The sequence below is a fragment of the Trematomus bernacchii genome, unplaced genomic scaffold (assembly GCF_902827165.1).
Source record: "Trematomus bernacchii unplaced genomic scaffold, fTreBer1.1, whole genome shotgun sequence".
Taxonomy (NCBI): Eukaryota; Metazoa; Chordata; class Actinopteri; order Perciformes; family Nototheniidae; genus Trematomus; species Trematomus bernacchii.
The window spans coordinates 3,589,263-3,607,773 of record NW_022987567.1 but is presented as its reverse complement, the minus strand read 5'-3'; the positions used below and the strand labels follow the sequence as shown (position 1 = coordinate 3,607,773).

The 18,511-nt window shown below is 40.3% G+C and overlaps 1 protein-coding gene across 1 annotated transcript in view; it reads left to right on the top strand.

Annotated features, from left to right (window-relative positions):
* The window catches only part of cacna1bb (calcium channel, voltage-dependent, N type, alpha 1B subunit, b), a 152,528-nt gene that overhangs the window by 116,966 nt on the left and 17,051 nt on the right, over positions 1–18,511 (top strand). The window contains 13 exon segments of the mRNA XM_034126055.1: positions 2,517–2,677; positions 2,789–2,926; positions 4,399–4,600; positions 5,088–5,252; positions 7,182–7,292; positions 8,655–8,738; positions 9,691–9,693; positions 10,979–11,095; positions 11,774–11,839; positions 13,633–13,724; positions 13,809–13,959; positions 14,541–14,668; positions 16,255–16,351. Of these exon segments, the coding sequence (XP_033981946.1) occupies positions 2,517–2,677; positions 2,789–2,926; positions 4,399–4,600; positions 5,088–5,252; positions 7,182–7,292; positions 8,655–8,738; positions 9,691–9,693; positions 10,979–11,095; positions 11,774–11,839; positions 13,633–13,724; positions 13,809–13,959; positions 14,541–14,668; positions 16,255–16,351 (1,515 nt within the window).

Below are 18,511 nucleotides of genomic sequence, written 5' to 3'. Positions count from 1 at the left end.
AGTTAAAGTCACACAAATTGGATATATGTGACTGGAAATGGCTTTCTCTTTCTGCAGTAGTTCTGTGTATGAGGACTTATTGCAACCCAGTCTCACGCCATTTCGTGTTATAGTCACGAAATTAATTTAATCTATTGATTCGTGTTCACCAACACGATTTTCGCATTTTTTTCGTGTCACACAGAACGATTTTAAATGCAATGTATTTGTATTGGTAGTATGTTTCGTGCCTGCACCACGTCTTTTTGTCCGGTCGGGTCTTGGAAGACCGGAAGCTGTGTGGTTCATAAACACATTTTCTTACTCAATATCTTACCCTAAGCCTAACCCTATCCCTTTTATTTTAAATTGTATAATGTCTGAGTTTTTTTGCCGTCCGCGAGGAAAATAAATGGGGCTCAGAGCCTCAGAATACTGAGATCTGTATTTTTTGTAATATTTTTTTCCTTCTAATTTGTTATTATTTATATTGCTTTTAAAACAAGAAACTATTTGTTTTTTCTTTTGCCGTTTTTTCAAAGCTCCAAGTTTTTATTTTATGTAATAACCATTAAGGATTTTTTTTAAACTGAAAAGTATACTTAATAACTTTATCTGCAGTTTTGTCACAATGTTCCTCTTTTATTGCTGAACATTGCCATTCAGTTAAATATGATCATCATGCATATGAGCTAATCTCTGAGATACTGTTAAGCAAAGAAGCCTCCCAAAAGATGGTTCACATTTTCCAGAGCTAGATTTCGCAAAGAAACTTTCAAATGTAACAATGTAACACCTTTGTATATAATTCATAGTTTTTAAATTACGCCAATGGCATCACTTTTACATCATAGAATCCCAGTTGAAATCCTTTTTGATGCAACCACTGGGGTGTGTCAAAGTCCAACATGTTGAACTTATACATAGGGGCTTATGGTAAAGAATCTCAAGCATTGTGTGTGGAGTGAATTATTTAAATTAATAAATCATGACCCTCATCAAGGAAAGAGCCTCTCTGATGCAGAGACGACAGCTTCCCTCTGCTGCGTGATGAGCTGATCAACCAAAAGTAATGCATCTGACAAAAAACGAGAGATCTGATTGGAGCGAAGGGAGTGACATGATTGAGGCAGATCAGAGCTGGCAGACGGACACTCACCCACATCTCTTCTTGGAGAGTTGAGCAGAGCCGTTTGACAGACTATGCTCTGTCCTCTCTCTGGAGACAAAAGCCTGGCCATCATTCATACAGCCAGCATATTCATTGGTTAGATTGCATGCATGCCAGGAGAGATAGACAGGGCGCTCCATCTTATTGAGAGATCACAGCACAGGCTGACACAAAGGAGATGGAGAGGGAGAGAGTGACAGGCAGGCAGACATGAAGAGAGACTCATGCACAAGTGTGTTCATGTTCTCAGTCAGCAGTGATTTGGTAGTCTGCAGGTCATAAGAGGTCTACACATCTGGGTTAAAACAGTCCGGGTGAAAGAGTTTTTAGACATCTGTGTTGTCGAGAAACTATCTGTGGTTTCAGAAGCAGTTCCCTTTTTTTAAAGAAGCATTCAGTACAACACATTTTTGGAGATAAGTAGTAAGCAAGCAAGTAAGTAAATAAGCAGTAGTGGAATAAAACTAATAACAATCATTCACGTACTGTACTACATTTGTTAGACACCTTTTTTTAATTCCTTTGCTTCTCCGGGAAAAAGAGCCAAATTCATTTTGAATGAATTTGATTGTGTGAAGGATGAAGTGTTCCTTTATGCATGTCTCCTACTTTTTGAGCTTAATAAACTCTTTTAAAATACTCTTGTATTGCTGAATACCTGCATCATCGCAAATCTACAAACATTGCATCGCTGTACAGTCGATTAAAGGGGACCTATCATGCAAAATGCACTTTTGTACGTCTTTTATACATGAATATGTGTCCCCGGTGTTCCAGGGAACTCACCAAGTGTCAGAAAACACAACCCTCTCTATTTTCCTCCATACCCAAATCTCTAAAAAAGGGGCTGCAACGGATCTGATAAAAACTGATCCAGATTTGAACACTGTCCTGACGTCAGGACGGTGGCGCTACGGCTATTGGGCCAACTCCACCAATCAGGAGGAGACAGCCACGGCCATTGCCGTTCGAAAGCGCTGGAGACGCTGTAGTACATATGCCAGGCCTCTAGATGGTGCTGTTGCTCACAGAATCAACCCTTGCAAAAACAGAGCTAAAAAATGTCAAATTGAGCAAAATGAGGCATGGCTAAAATGCATGATCTGTTTGGTATTTTGAAAAAAAAAAAGTATAAATATGCCTTATATAGGTATGGTCCTACACTATATTATTCAAATATAGCATGATAGGTCCACTTTAAACTACCCAACGGTATATAAAGGAGATAAAATAAGCACAGCCCTAAACATATGAAGGAATTTGAACAGTAACTAATGAACCAGTTATGTTTCCGCTTCAATGGGAGAGATTGTACATCAATGCTGTGGTTTACATTGACTGATGTCATTACGTGTGTGTTTTCCAGGCGGTGTTCGACTGTGTCGTGAACTCTCTGAAGAACGTTCTTAACATCCTCATCGTCTACATGCTCTTCATGTTCATCTTCGCTGTCATCGCCGTGCAGCTCTTTAAGGGGAAGTTCTTCTACTGCACCGACGAGTCCAAGGGTCTGGAGAAAGACTGCAGGTACTGTTCTCTACATTCAGACATGGTGTTTTACATTTGCTAACACGACATTCTATACGGACATTATCTATGTGTTTTTTGATCCCCTTCCCCCTGCTTCCTGTCTCTCAGGGGTCAGTTTCTGGACTTCAACCGTGATGGTGTGGAAGCTCAGCCCAGAGTGTGGAAGAAGTACGAGTTTCACTACGATAACGTTCTCTGGGCCTTCCTGACGCTCTTCACCGTGTCTACGGGAGAGGGCTGGCCACTGTAAGTAACGACAACCTGCTTATCACCTCATTTGTGTTGCCCTACACATCAATCATAAGCTAGATCTGAAACTGATAAAACAAATAACTTTTGCGTAGTAATTTGTTTAAAAAGAAAAGATGGGCACAAACATCACTGAGGTTTTGTTACATATCAAAACTTAAGTAGTTCAAGTATTCTTGAGTTCTTCATGTTATCATTTCCTTCAGCAGCTTGCTGTGAAATGCACCTGCAGGTGGATGGTACAGAAACTGATTTCTCACAGGTCTGATTACTGTGCGTTCTCTGAAGATGCAATCAAGGCTCATGCATAGATATCTTCAGACTGCCACTCTGTGTCTGACATAAGAGATTAACATCAACATCATGCTCTCTGTCAAGGACCATTGATGGCTGTTTGTTTATTTAATTTATTGTACCTACCTGATGATCAAAAGTAAGTTGTTAAAATGACAACGCTTATCATGATCATCTAAAATCACTCACTCTTAATCAAGCAGTGACAGCACAATAAGAGTCCTCTAAAGTGTGCAACTGACAATGAATATACCAAGGTCTAATGTCCGCCTTAATGCTGCATTCATGTCATGTGGGATGGATGTTAAAGATTGGAAATTACTGTTTCTGTTTTATATGTATTATTTATGTTACATAGTTCCAATAATACATTTGGATTTAAGGTAAGGTCACATGGGCAGTCGTGCACACATTGTCAAACATGTCACAACTTGTCAAGCTTACAGAAATGTCCACTTCCCAGGGCGTTGATGTGAACTCTGTAAACATGACCTCATCGCCAACCATAATGTTTTGGTACCTGATGAAGAGTGATCTTCACCAACTTTATTCGTAGGGAACTTCTTCAAAGTTGCATAGTGCTTCACACACAGCCATATATTATGAGCCGACTAATGAAAAGTGTGCAGACAGTGCTCAACAAAGTATGTCACAGAACCAACAAACACTTGGCATCACAGCAGGAGAGTCAGAGCCCTCAATAACTCACTGAGACATCTGTAATAATCTGTGGGCCCTCACCTCCAAATGTTGATGGCTCCTGACCTACAGGCAGGCTGATTAGACCTCTTTGGTTTCCTGGATATTTCTAGACACATTTATTTCACTCACTGTTGTTTTATCAAGCTTCTTTCAGGAGTTATCTCATTGAGTTACAGAGGAAAGTGGGGTCAAAGTTGATGAGGCAAGCTGGTTAGCTGTTTCTCTTCAGAGATTTGGAATCGCATTTAATTGCACATTGTGTAAAAATGTATTTAGCGCTTGGTCTGATGCCCAAAAAGTAAGATTTGGAGAGCCTGTATCACATTTTAAAAAGATGATGGCATAACATTTTTATTATAAATGAATTGTTGAAGTTTTTAAGCAGGAAAAACAAACATTAGATGGCCATCACATGTTAGAAATTGCGTTTTGAGTTTTTTCTTCTCTGCAGCTCATCAGTTTTTTCTCTCCAGGGTCCTGAAGCACTCTGTGGACGCCACCTACGAGGACAAGGGCCCCAGCCCTGGCTTCCGCATGGAGACATCCATCTTCTATGTGGTCTACTTCGTGGTGTTCCCCTTCTTCTTCGTCAACATATTTGTGGCTTTGATCATCATCACTTTCCAGGAGCAGGGAGACAAGGCCATGTCGGAGTGCAGCCTGGAGAAGAACGAGGTGGGAGAACAGTGGAAACTAAATTATGCACTTTGTGGTTTTTTCTCCTGAAAAAACCCTCTCCCAAGAACACACACTGATTATTTCTAAAGAAGCACTGGTGCATGAAAATGTTTCTTCGATAGAAATCCAAGCACATGCTGAACATCACTTCCAGGCATTATGTCCAACATGATTCCCATCAAACAAAGCAAATCAGTGAAGCAAAGCAGTGGGGTTTATCTTCTCCACTCTCTTCATCTCCACTTCACACACACTTTGTACAATCATGCTGCTCTTTGTCTGTAAAGCATTGGCTTGTGATCAGAAAGCCTCAAATTGTAGGCTCATTGTTTGATATCACAACATTCTTGGAAAAACCTCCCCGTTGCGTGCCAGCTGTCTTATATGTTTTTATGATTTTCCAGCACTTCTATCTTCTATGATGCACAGTGGGAAGTTCCTGTTTGGAGTGGATTCATACATGTGTTTTTGTCTCCTCAAACAGAGGGCTTGTATCGACTTTGCCATCAACGCCAAGCCGCTAACCAGATACATGCCGGCGAACAAGCAGTCCTTCCAGTACAAGATGTGGAAGTTTGTGGTGTCGTCCCCGTTCGAGTACGCCATCATGTCTTTGATCGCCTTGAACACAGTCGTGCTGATGATGAAGGTCAGTCCGTCCTCTCACATCCAACTCTGCCAGAGAAAAAGTTGGCTCAGACAACTTCGGCTCCACATATGATACAGCACACTGTTTAAATATTAAAGAGGAGAATTGCAGAAGCAGTTTCCATAAATCTGTACTATTTAATAATTTAGCTCTTATGGCAGGGATGCAATTATGACAACAACGCTGCCCTGGCCTTGAGACACGGTCAACACTGAAAAATCAAGCGGCACCCTCACACCACTGTGAAACTCCTGCAGAACAGGGAGAAATGCTCGTGACTTGGCAATTACTTGGAGGAGCTCTGTTCGCCTGGGGGGGGGGGGGGGTTGAGGTTCATTTACATATCTAACAATTTGTCAGATTTTCAACTCTTTGTGCGATTGTGAACATGATTTTAGAGATGTGTTGGGTTCATACACTGAAAAACAAGTTATTTGAATTAAAGGGCCCATGTCATGGCCATTTCCACTGATCATAATTCCATTGTTGAGGTCTACTAGAATAGATTTATATTGTGCAATTTTCCAAACTCACATTGGTTTCTCATACAGCATCTCTGTAAACTACGTGTGTTCACTGAATTTCACTCTCTGCCTTTAACGGCACGTTGTAGCTCCAATAGCTCCAGCCCCCACCCTCCCTGTGAGCACAGTGTGCTCTGATTGGTCGGGACGTTGTGAACGCCGCTGAGCTCCGTGGAGGTGTTGTTTCCTTGTTAGCGATACACAGCCAAACACAGCCAAACTCATCCTGAGCAAACACAAAGTCACAGCCGAAGTAAAAACAATAAGTGTGGCTTGATATTGAGTAAGAAAAAGGTTGATAAACGCTGTGAGAATGGGTCTGCAGAGAGAATTTCGCCGCGATCCCAACTGTCTGTTATCAGCCTGCAGCCAGGGAGGAGAAATCAGCAGAGCTGCCTGCTCCCTGCACACAGATGTGTGTGTGAGGAAGTCCGTGGATTGGTCAATTTGGACCAATCAGCGGGGGCTTAACGTAACGGCTCCGCGGACGTAACGTAACGGCTCCACGGATTGGTCCATTTCGTTCCGGGTACGGCTTGACATCATGCCGTACCCGGAACGAAATGGAAGAATCAAATGGACAATGACGTATCTCCAACGAGGCGTTTTGGGGAGGTATTTTCTGTGTTAGAGTTTTACTCTATGTACTTGTAATAAACAACTATTTCGATATAGACTGATTCAAGAAATCATGTTTAGTCAACACATGACAAGACAGGGACTTCCAATGTATAGTCTATTTCATCATAATCATTTAAACCTAGACACTTGACATACTGTTCATTAAGACACATTCATATTCCCCAATGAGAAATCCTATTGTACCAGCATGTTTTTTATACTGCTAATTTGAGAAACATTTCAGTCAATCAGGCACATCTTTGTTAAAGGAAGAATAACAAAAGTATAACCTTCACATGGGATGATTCACAGAGATGTGAAGAGGTTGACTTCCAACAAAGTACAAACCGTGTGAAAGCAAAGATTAAAGTCAAAGTAGATTAAGTTTGTTACTGACTAAAGTGCTGCTCCATCGGTTTGTCCTGTGCTGCCAAAATAATATATAATAATGTCATAAAACCATTTCTTATTTTTTAATCTACAACTTTATCTGTGAACAAATGTGACAAAGTGATTGACACGTTAGGAATCTGTGAAGTCTCAGATCAGCCTCCCACAGCGCTTACTGATGATATATTAAAATGTATGTATGCAGCTGTGATTGACGAATATATGTACACCCTTTAAACATCCTACTTGAGTGCATCTGAGCAATCAAATATAATTGGTCTCGAGTGCTGGTTGCATTTACATGTTCAGTTTTCTGTATGCTATCTCATGTGAACATTAAATAGGGGTAAAGGATGCAACAGAAATAATATCAGTTTTTGTCTTCTGTCCTCAGTGCGACCCCGCTCCAGACCTGTACAAGTCCATGCTGAAATACTTAAACATCCTCTTCACAGCCCTCTTCACACTGGAGTGCTTCCTCAAGATTATTGCCTTCGGCCCGCTGGTGAGCCCGTATGCTGTTACCCTGCTCACACCATAACATTATTCACTGTTGTATTGTGTTTCTGTTTACACACGAGCGGGAAATCTCTCTTTGGAAATGCAAATCAGGCTGAGGGTGACTCCTGCATCAAGCTGCTCCCACTGCTCAGTTCATTAAATGCCTGCCTTGTGAATGCTAAAACCAGATGTATTTTTTTTAATGAAGCAACTAAGACTTAGTCACACTTGAAGAGATGTCTGAGGGATTGTGATTTTGTTTGTGCTAAAGTACAAAAGGTTTTTGCAGAGGATGGGTGAGAAGTCACGGTCAAAGTAAAAGGTTTAAAGTCTCAAATTCAGGAACTAGGAAGACAGACTAGAAAGAAAAAGAAGGGATGAGAAATAATAAATCTTCCCTCAACATGGGGCCGTCTGGCCTGCAGCGAGGCATTTCATCTTCAACTCCGTTCCATTTACCAGGCCCATTTATTAAATGGCTTTTCTCACACACCACTGGCCTCCACCTGTTTAGCTGTTAAGCCCAGACGGATGGACTCGCATCAGCTGGTCTAAACACTCTGTGCTGCTCCTCGGCTGCAGCCTCAGGAGGAGGAGGATTGACCGGTCTGCAGGGAGCCAGGCTGCAGGCGGATATTTATTTATGCAGGGGATTGTTTCAGCATTTGTTATGTTGTATATGCACATACAAATAAGTGTGCCCAAGGGAATGTCTAGAACTCTGTGTGTTTTGGTGTATTTATTATTTATTTTGTTTTGTTCTTGCGATATTATTTTTCCATCTATCGAAATGTTGTCTAAACCCATGCAACTTTTGCATCTCCACATTTGTAAATGTAAACAAATTCCAAGACTGTAAACTGTGCAATATGAGAAGTTCTTGCACAGTTTTGTGACACTGATTATATCTAATTCTATATGAAATCTACCGAAATGTTGATATTCGGTGATTGGAAATAGATAGGCTGGGTAACTCTTCAAAGTTGGAAAAAAAAGATTTATTCAAAATATGTGAGGTCAAGAAGTCATCAAAAGTCGTGGGTTTGATTAAAAGTAATTTAATAGAATCGAAAAAAATTATAATCTGCAACAATTTTGACAATCAACTAATAGTTGAGGTTTTTAAACAATAATGTTTTTTTATCACAGTACGCTGATTATGTACTGCTTCACAACTGCAGTCATTGTGTTGTGTGATAAAACAAACTATTTGATCAGATTAGTCATTTCTTGCTCAAAAATAACAAATCAAAGCTGTAGCCCTAGTTTGAACAGTTTCAAACTTAAAACATGAAAAGCACAAAAAATAATGCCGAAAACACTCAGAAACATAACAACGTTTGAATGAACTCATCTTGTGTTTCAGAACTACCTGAAAGCAGCGTGGAACGTGTTTGACTTTGTGACCGTGCTGGGGAGTATCACAGACATCTTGGTGACAGAGATTAAGGTAAGAGCTCCTCTGTCCTCCGTTACATACATCAGTCTCTACCTGTACCTGTCACTTTGTACATTTGATCAGGAGTCAGTGCATATATATAGCTGCTGCAGCATGCTGGGATACAGGAAGGAGATTTACTGAAAGTTCTCAAATTAAGGACGTAATCAAATAAAAGCTGGGTCTTTGTAAAATGTCAAATCTAAGTTTATGAACTTAATTTAAAATGTATTTTGATGGTTTGTCGAAATTGGCCTCACTCAAATAAAAGCCTTTTTCCCTCTGTAGCTAAAACATAATGGGAAGGTAGAAGAAGTGTAAAAGTTATGATTAGTTGTATTATCTGTTTGTTTTTCTGTCATTTCTAGGCTGACTGATCAATTGTTACTTGTAAAATCTCAGAAAGCTGATCAAGACGTTAACATTTAATTAACAACTTTGAAGTATTGACATATTTTGGAAATTGTTGCAAACACGTATTTGACTTATTGTTTAAGGACTTATGTGTGTTGTATTATGTGTTGTGTTTATTCAAGATGGGTCTCTTAATTGTTGTTTTTTTCAAACAAAACCAATTTCTTTAAACCACTTTAGCTGCAAAACCACAAATATTAAAGTCAAAACTGTAAGCGAGAAAAAATGAAATGATGCAAATCAATAAATTGGACTTCAGGAGGAGAAATACTGCTGTTACCATTTGCAGCATTTAGAATTCCTCTGTTGAAATCAGATGGAGAATGAACAGTTTTTGATTGTGGAGATTGAGGGCTAAGTTCTGTTGCTTTCTCTGTGGAAAAATCGCTCTCTTTCTTTGTCTGACTTTCTTTTTGATGTGATCATTAGTCTTATTTTCTGTCTCTCCTCTGCTGTGTGTTTTTCTCTTTCGCTGTTTCCATCCTCTGCTGTGTGTGTCCTGGTGCCTGTGCCCTCACTCTGCCCCCTCTGTCACATCTGACACCTCCAGACGGTAAGTGGCTTTTCTTGTTGCCCGCTGATATTGTCAATTCCCCCGTCAGTGCGCGTTTGTTTCTCCCACAGTTTAAGTTGCCTACCTTCTGAATCCTACAGAAAAACACCCATTCAATTGTTAGATTCTTTGGTTTAACAGCGACATAAAAATCTGGAGCAATTTCAGTTAGACAAGAGCTGAAGTTAAATGCAGAAGATGTTCCAGTCATTTAGTCTGGTTGTTTTGTATTGAAAGTAGATTATACTATATCACTACCATCTCTGTACTGTATGGTTGTTAAACAATACTTTTAGAGCCTAAAAATACAGTCTACATCTGTTTAAGGATGACATGTTGAACCATAGACTGTATATATAAGAACAAGTGACAGTCAAACCGGAAAACTAAAATAAAATGTCTTCTTCTGTGTAGTGCTTTTTATTAATTTGGATAGTTTTGGGGTGAGTTGCAGAGTGTTGGAGGTGTCGGTCGTAGTTATGTCTGCCTTCTCTCCAAACTTGATGGCACTTGGCTCGTGGTAAAAATAAATGAAGTTTAGAAAAGCTCAACAGCAATATCTCTTTCCAGAAATCAAGAGCAGGTTACTCAAAATAATCCATGACCTTGTTGTTTGTAGTTTTTATGTAGGAACTATTTTCTTTATACCATACTTCAACCACTAACCTGTGCGCATTAACCTAATGTCCAATAATTGAGTGATACATTTGAAAGAAAGTTGTTTCTAATGACTTGAAAAAAGAGCCACCATAAGCTAATTTTGAAAAGATGCGCACTCCCTTCTGTGTAGTGAGATATTACAAAGAAATTAGTTGTTTGATGATGTTTTAGGGGTTGACGCGATAGTACAAGTATTACTCTGCATGTAGCCTTAACTATGTCACTTCTAATAGCTAACTACTGGTTTACAACGTTAGCCACCATAAGCTACTTGTCAATAGATTCGCACTTCCTTCTGCGCAGTGATACATACAAAAGAAAGTAGTTGATGTGTTAGGGGTTTGAAAATGCTGTTTTTTAACTTTAAAAGATTAAGTGTGCATGTAGCCTCAGATCATTTCCAATATCTACCTTTGTTTTGCTAACGTTAGCCACCATAAGCAAATGGTAATACAAGACCAAGTAGGGCTGAAGCAGACCTGTATCTGTAAAAACTTGGAGTGTGTTTCTTTTGCTTTTGAATTATGCCTTTTTTTGTTTTGTTTCCAAGAGTTTTATTTTGTGTCTTCAGATCCTTTTTTATCTTGCGTTCATTTCCTCACACTGTCTTTGATTTGCCTCCCAGGATAAGGTGCTCAACCTGAGTTTCCTGAGGCTCTTCAGAGCTGCGCGCCTCATCAAGTTGCTGCGGCAGGGATACACCATCCGCATCCTGCTGTGGACCTTCGTTCAGTCCTTCAAGGTCAACACACAGTTACCTACACACACAGACTAACAGTGCCTCTTGATATGTGTGTACAACTAGTAAGAAACTTGATTTATGTAGCAGCTACCAAAAGAAGTGTTCTACTGTACCAAAAGCGATGAGAGACGTTCAGTCAGGAAAGACACAAGTGGAATACAAATGTTATTCAAGAGGTTATAATGTTGAGCTTGTGTGTTAGATGTATTCACGGTTGAACAAAATTATGTTAAAGGCACTTTAAAAGCAGGCCGAGCACACTGCAGACTTGCTATGTTTGAATGGATCTAAATAGCTCTTTGCAGACAGTAGTTGGGATTTTCACAGTCGAGTTAAATGCGGAGCGCCAGGGCACAGCCAAAGGAATTTATAGTAGGTTTAATGTCAGTGGTGAGAGCTTTTAAGCCCAATGGAAATGGACAGTAGATGCAGAGTGTTAATAGGTGGCTATTTAATTACAACAAATTGTCGCGTCCTCCTCGCTGAGATAAAAATAGCTGATTAAAAAAACAGACCCTGCAGGTCAGGTTGACTGCGCAGGTTCTTAAATAAGACTGTACAATTTTACAAGGGCACTGGTCCTCTTTGAATAATTCGATATGTGAGTGTGTGTGCAGAGGCAGACGGAAAGATCAGTCTCTCAGTGTCTTTTAACTCTATTCATCTGTTTGCTTTCAGGCTCTGCCGTATGTCTGCCTGCTCATTGCCATGCTGTTCTTCATCTACGCCATCATTGGAATGCAGGTGAGTTGTGAATATGAGCAGCTGGACTAAAGGAAGTTGGACTGTAATGATTCAGTGATGGAGGTCCTGCTTACGATACACAGCCTTGTTACCCCATCAACAGCTGTCTTTACCTTTTTCTGCTAATAACATTCCTCTCAGAGATGCCTGGGATGGCTTACACCTTTACTATTAAATCATTCTACATCAGCGGTCACATTATCCAGAAAGGATACAATTATACATTACAACGTTATGTATAATGAATACGATACGATACGATACGATATACTTTATTGTCCCCGTAAGGAAATTTGTTCTGGACTCCGTCCTGCAGTTCCGCATACATGTACATATACAGTACAAACATAGTGGACATTAAGAGACATACACATATCATCAGTCATACACCGTTTGAACAAACACAGACGCACATACTGACAATGGCGACCTATTGCACAACCCTCATGGCCAACATATGTATAATGAATATAGAACGTCAAGATACAACTTGTCGACTAGGCTAAGCATGGCTAGCTATTTTGTCGCCGTGTTGCTATAAAAGTGTTGTTTAAGCGTTAATGTCCTCCAGAACAACACCACATACATTTCCTTTAAAAGCTAGCGCTGCATCCACACATACTGACACAGTCTCAGTGAAAATGTAATATTAAACATTTCACAAAACAAGTATAGGTTGCATGGCTATTGCCTCGGATTGCATAAGATTGTGCAGGTGTTTGTACAGGTAGCTGATGGAGGATAATCTACTTTTCATTCCTCTTACATTGTCACTGTTCGGGTGCAGAGGAAGTGAGTTCTTGTTGTCGTACTGCACAAGGTCAAGATGCTACATTCATATTTGACGGCTGGCAGACTGGCAGACGTCTCCTCGCCCAGCAGCTGGGGGTTTCAGGCCAGCAGGGTGGACATGCCCAGGGGCAAATACATATTTAAAAAGAAACCTCTGGGTTGTTTTACTAGACTCGCTTTGGGACGATACAACATTGTGATAATGAATATATTGCACGAGTGACAGATAAGGAAAATAATACATAGATAGAATTTATATCTAAGAAATACAACTTTAGACTTCATTGAGAAGTTCACATGTATTCAGAGGAACAATACGGCTTTTCCCTTTTCTCTAATGACTAAAAGTACCGTGCAGCCAAAGCTGTTCGTACAAAAGCTACCTTAGGCATAACAATGTTTAAAAAAGGTATGCATAACATACTTTGTAAAATAAACAAAAGAAAAGGAACATATAATATGTATATGTATATAATAAAATGCAAAATGATTGTAGGTATTGAAAACAGTTTGGGGTCTTCAGTCTGAAATCTGTGGACACTAGGCTTAGTTGGGTCAGTCTTAAAGCCTATTACCTTGTTTACATCTCCTTAAGCACTATAATGTATAGCTAGGAATAAATAGGCAACAACCACATTTAAAGTGTAATGTATTTTAAATTAATCTGCTGTTTAGAGCTGTTTAGGCAGCTTTCATTAGATTCTTATTAAAACAAATGTAGATCCTGATTGGTGCAAACAAGTATGACATTATGTTCTCCCGCCCACTTCAAATCAGGGAGATGAACAGAGACAAAAAGGAAATGCAGAAATCTGTCCTCTGAAATAGCCAAAAGTGTTTTGGAAAGGAAATATGTATGTCACTCCGAGCCAGTCGCTTTAATGTCGTGGGTGTGGTCTGAGTTTGGGTATCAGTTTTGAGGAGTGGGCAGAACTCTGTAACCTCAGTTGACTTTTCATTGTTGGTGCATTCAATAACCAGCTGCTCTCCTGCCTCTTCAGGTGTTTGGAAACATTAAACTGATTGAAGAGAACGCAATAAATCACCACAACAACTTCCAGACCTTTTTCCAGGCATTGACTCTTCTCTTCAGGTAATCCTGCTTTTAGATTCCAAAAAATGTTGCTGTCTGAAAAATCCAGTATATGAACTGATAACTCCTGTGTGTGTGTTTCAGGAGTGCGACGGGCGAGGCGTGGCATGAGATCATGTTGGCGTGTCTCAGTAACCGGCCGTGTGATAGTCTCACAGGAACTTTGGGGAATGAGTGTGGAAGTGACTTTGCCTACTTCTACTTTGTCTCCTTCATCTTCCTCTGCTCCTTCCTGGTCAGTGTGAAGGGAAACACGCCATCTGTTTTCATACTGCGTGTTCTGAGTGTATTGAATATTATATAGAAATGTAATGGCTATTTCCACCCAGATTTTATGCGCTTTGAAATCATTTAGCATGCTATGAGAAGACACTGATTGGAGTAAACAAGGTCAGCTTAGAATGAACACAGCTTACAAAATGCAAACGGTTAAAGAAAGTAAAAAGAAGAAAATGCAAATGAGCTGCTAACAGTAAACCATTTTCCCAAAGGTATTTTTACTTTTTAATCAAAATTGTGTGTAATATTAATTGATTTGTATAGACAAAACATTTTCAGCAAGTGGAAACAGTTGAGATTTAAAAAAGGAAAATAATCCCTTATAAATTGAGAAATCCTGGTTATTTATATTTTCAGTTCCCTGTTCTCTTATTTAAAAATAAATGTATTCAATGAAATGGGCAAAATCATACAATGTGATTTAAATACCTGCAATAAAGTAAAAAAATCTAGTAGACTGATAAAATGTGCAGTTTAATTTTTTTTCCTTGTTATTATTAATTATCTGACACTTTATCTATTGTTTTTATTCTCTAGATGCTGAACCTGTTTGTCGCTGTCATCATGGACAACTTTGAGTATCTGACCAGGGACGCCTCCATCCTTGGGCCTCATCACCTCGATGAATTCATCCGCGTGTGGGCGGAGTACGACCCTGCTGCCTGGTAAGTGCTCCTGCTCACCTCTGACCTATACAGCTACAGTATAGTCCCCAATATCAGCCAGTTTCTGTGCAAAAATAGCAAGGTGTTTGTGTTTATAAGAGGTGTAATAGGAAACGGGGAACTCTAAGCTGCGAGTTCCAGCAGGATGACTACCGGAGAAATCCCATTTTGACGCTAAGCCTGAGCGCGGCGTTGGCGGAGGCTGGTGGCGAGCCCCCTGTCGGCCGGACTGATGCATGTAAATCCAGCGCTTCGCTCGGCGTCCATTGCCTATAAGCCTGCAGGCTCCAAATCTCCTCTCTCTGTCACTGAAGAGGAACATTTCTATCCCTCTAACGGGGGAATAAAGGTTGATGTCTGCGCCCTCTCTGCCCCGCACACTGTCAGTGTTTACCGGGATTGAAGCACAATCAAGTTCTGCCTGAGACAGTGTGAGGCCTAATCTGTCTCAGATTATGTAAGGCTCATTAAGTTTTCACAGGAGCCTTGTCAGTGAGTCAGGACTCCAAGAGAGGTGTGAGATGTGAAATGCAAAATTGCCATCTCCTGACAGACATTACGGGGGAGGAATTATTATTTATTCCTTTGAATATAAATGAGCTGCTCTCAGAGATGTGCCGACAGTTACATTCAGCCAGTGTTCGACTGCTTTTACTCATTGATATGTCAGTGAAAAAAGTATTTAAGGCTCAGAAAACTGTTTAAACTGATTTCAACATTTGATGCCTCTTCATCCAAAAGTTATTTAGTTTAAAAGTATACTCCATAGATATTTGGGGAATTTGAATGGGGACTTTAACAGTTAGAATTTACACATGTTGTTATATAACAATTATGATTCCAGCATGTTTACACATAATATACATGACTATTGTAAACAAAAACAATAAGGATGAAATATTACTCCACATCACACATATATCCTTTCTTTAAAAAAAAGAAATTCTGAAAGGCACTGCTGTAATTCATGGCTACAACCCTGAGGGAAAAAGAAAATGAAAAATGTGGAGAAAAAAGTGCATTTTAAAAAAAAGTCAAAATGAACCCCACAAAATACAGATCTATTGAGGAAAAGTAGTCTTTGTTTCCTTTATACTGCAACTCCTTAAGTATCTACCTTAAAGGTAGGGTAGGTAAGTTTGAGAAACCGTCTCGAGATACACTTTTTTGTTATATTCCATGGAATGCTCTTAACATCCCGATAGCAATGAATATCTTAAGTGCTTTGACAAAAAATCCATAAATGTCATCTGTGGAAGCCGTAGTACTGTAAAAAGCACGACCAATCATTTTAGCCGGCCCGGCTAAAATAACTGGATGGCCTACCTGCCTGTCAGCCTTCCATCTGTGCACAAACTTATCTCGTGCCCTCATTGGTCATGTGCGTGTTCGTGTGTGTTGGAGGAGGGGCTCTGTAAGGAAGTGGCAGATTTTCTCCGGTTGTGTATTTTCAAATTCTAGCGATCTCGAGCCGGTTTCTCAAACTTACCTACCCTACCTTTAATCTTTATTCGTTGCTAACAGATTATTCAAGTAATGACATAACCTGTGACCTAAACTGTTGAACATGTCTTGTTTTTTCACAGCGGGAGGATATGCTATCAGGATATGTACAAATTGTTGCGTTTTATCTCCCCTCCCCTGGGCCTGGGGAAGAAGTGCCCTAACAGAGTGGCTTATAAGGTTTGCACTCCCACACAGTCCTTTTGTTTTCAAAGGGACTGTGATGGTTTCGGACTGAGTGTCTGTTCTCATTCCCTGAGAATGACCCGACCACACATGCATACTGAAACACATCGATCCTCCACTAACCAGTTGGCAGGTAACCATGGAGAGTGCACGAAACAATGCCGCAAGTCAGCCTCAAACAAGAGGCATCTCATGCCATGTCTAAAACATGTCCCTGCTTTTAAATGAGTGGGTAGTGAAGAGAGCATTGTGTGCTTTGTTTCCACTCTGGTTACCGCTAATGTATCTTAGCATGCAGAAACAGAGGGCATGTTAAAGAAATACTCCACTGAAAATCTATCTTTAGACTCTGAAATAAAAACAACCTTTAAAAGGTTCTGAAAGTCTGCAGCTCCTCCTTTGAGCAGAACAACAGCTGCAGTCAGCTGCGGTTATTAAGTATTTCAATGACTCAGGGTCATGGCAAAAAGAGAGAAAAACAGAAAACTCTTGAATCACTCCTGCAATAATCCATTTCGTTCCTCTTGAGACATTATTTCAGTATGTTCCAAACACGTCATTTCTGTTCTGTGAATTGAAAACACTCAAATCTCTAAATAAACTCAATAAGAGTATTCTCTTGGGAGTAAACATCCCAACCTCAGTGGGATAAAGGAAAAAACTAAACCAATATTTTGAAAAGCAGAGCTAGATAGACTTCTTCTGTTTCCTTCTTCTTCTCTTGCCATGAACTAGTCCTGCAACTCTGCTGCATGCAGTACAGTAATCTATTGGAAATTGGAGTAGAGCAAATATACGGCTCACAGCGAGGAAGGGGATTATATTTGCTGGAGCGGTTTAGGAAGATTCCAGACTTGGTTGCCTTGAATCCATTGTCCTGGGAATCCAAGCTGTAAACTTCCTAGAGCCAGCCGGGTGAATGTGTGATACTCAAAAGATACATTTTCAGTGGCTTTAACATAAATTGCGCTCTCGTTCCCAAATGCATATCTTCCCCTCTTCATCCAGCGTCTGTGCACAGGGGGTCCTCCGGAGCATTTCCCCCTCCCTCCTCCTTTGGGATCCATTCCTGAATCCTTGGATCCAACTAGGATGGTATCCAAATCATCATATCCTGGAAATCTTATTAACAAGGATTTCTGTGTTTTCCTCTTTTCCCCCCTCCCATTCTCTCTTTTGGATTTTGCCGCCTTCTGTTATCATGTAACTCCCCCTACCCCTCCTCACCTGGGAAATCTCCATTCCTCCTTCCATGGCCTCCTCCTACCATCTTTCCCCCCTGGAAGCGGCCGCATGAATTACCGTGACATGTACGAGATGCTTCGCGACATGTCCCCTCCACTAGGTTTGGGAAAGAAATGTCCGCCCCGAGTCGCCTATAAGGTAGAATCACTCCTTCCCTCCTCTCCCCCCCGTCCCCGTCCCCGTCCCCCCTATCTTCCCCCCTCCTCAGTCACCTCTGGTTCACCTGCTTCCACCTGTCAAACATCTTCAGGCTTCTGTCAGTGCGTCTCTTCTGACCTGCTGTTGTGTTGTTCTTTCTGTCCCTCTGTGACGCTCTGGCCTTGTGCTGCCAGGGTTTTGTACATTTCATCTACAACAAGGCCATGTTACAGATAAATACAAATAGATCAGAGATTAAAACCTTAATATTTGACTTCTTAGTGAGCCTCTTAATAGCTTGTAGGTTTTGTTTTTGGGCATCTTGAAAGTGTAATGTCTAGTAGCCAGTTAATTTATTCTCGGGATGAGGTAGAGACAAAACCCCATGTATGACTTCAGGAAAGTATGTTACCCCGGGATTTGTATGTAAACCTTAGGGGTAAATGTATTTATATTTGTTACCTGTTATTGATCACCAGGTTGCATCTTCAAATGTTATTTTGTGAACTCACAGAAGTCTACATAAAGTGATTAGATCTTTGCACGGCAACACCCTATATTCCCACAGCCAAAGATGTATAACATTGGTCTTAACCAAATCGTTTATTCTTCTTAACAGACTTTAGAAATCTGTGAGATAAAGAAATGACTGTATCTTTTAAGATGCATCCTGTCAAATAACTGGTAAAAAAAATAATATTTCATTTTCAAACAATGGGCAGAGTGCACACCAAATCAGCTGTAAAGTGCAATCTGGCATGCAATGTCTCT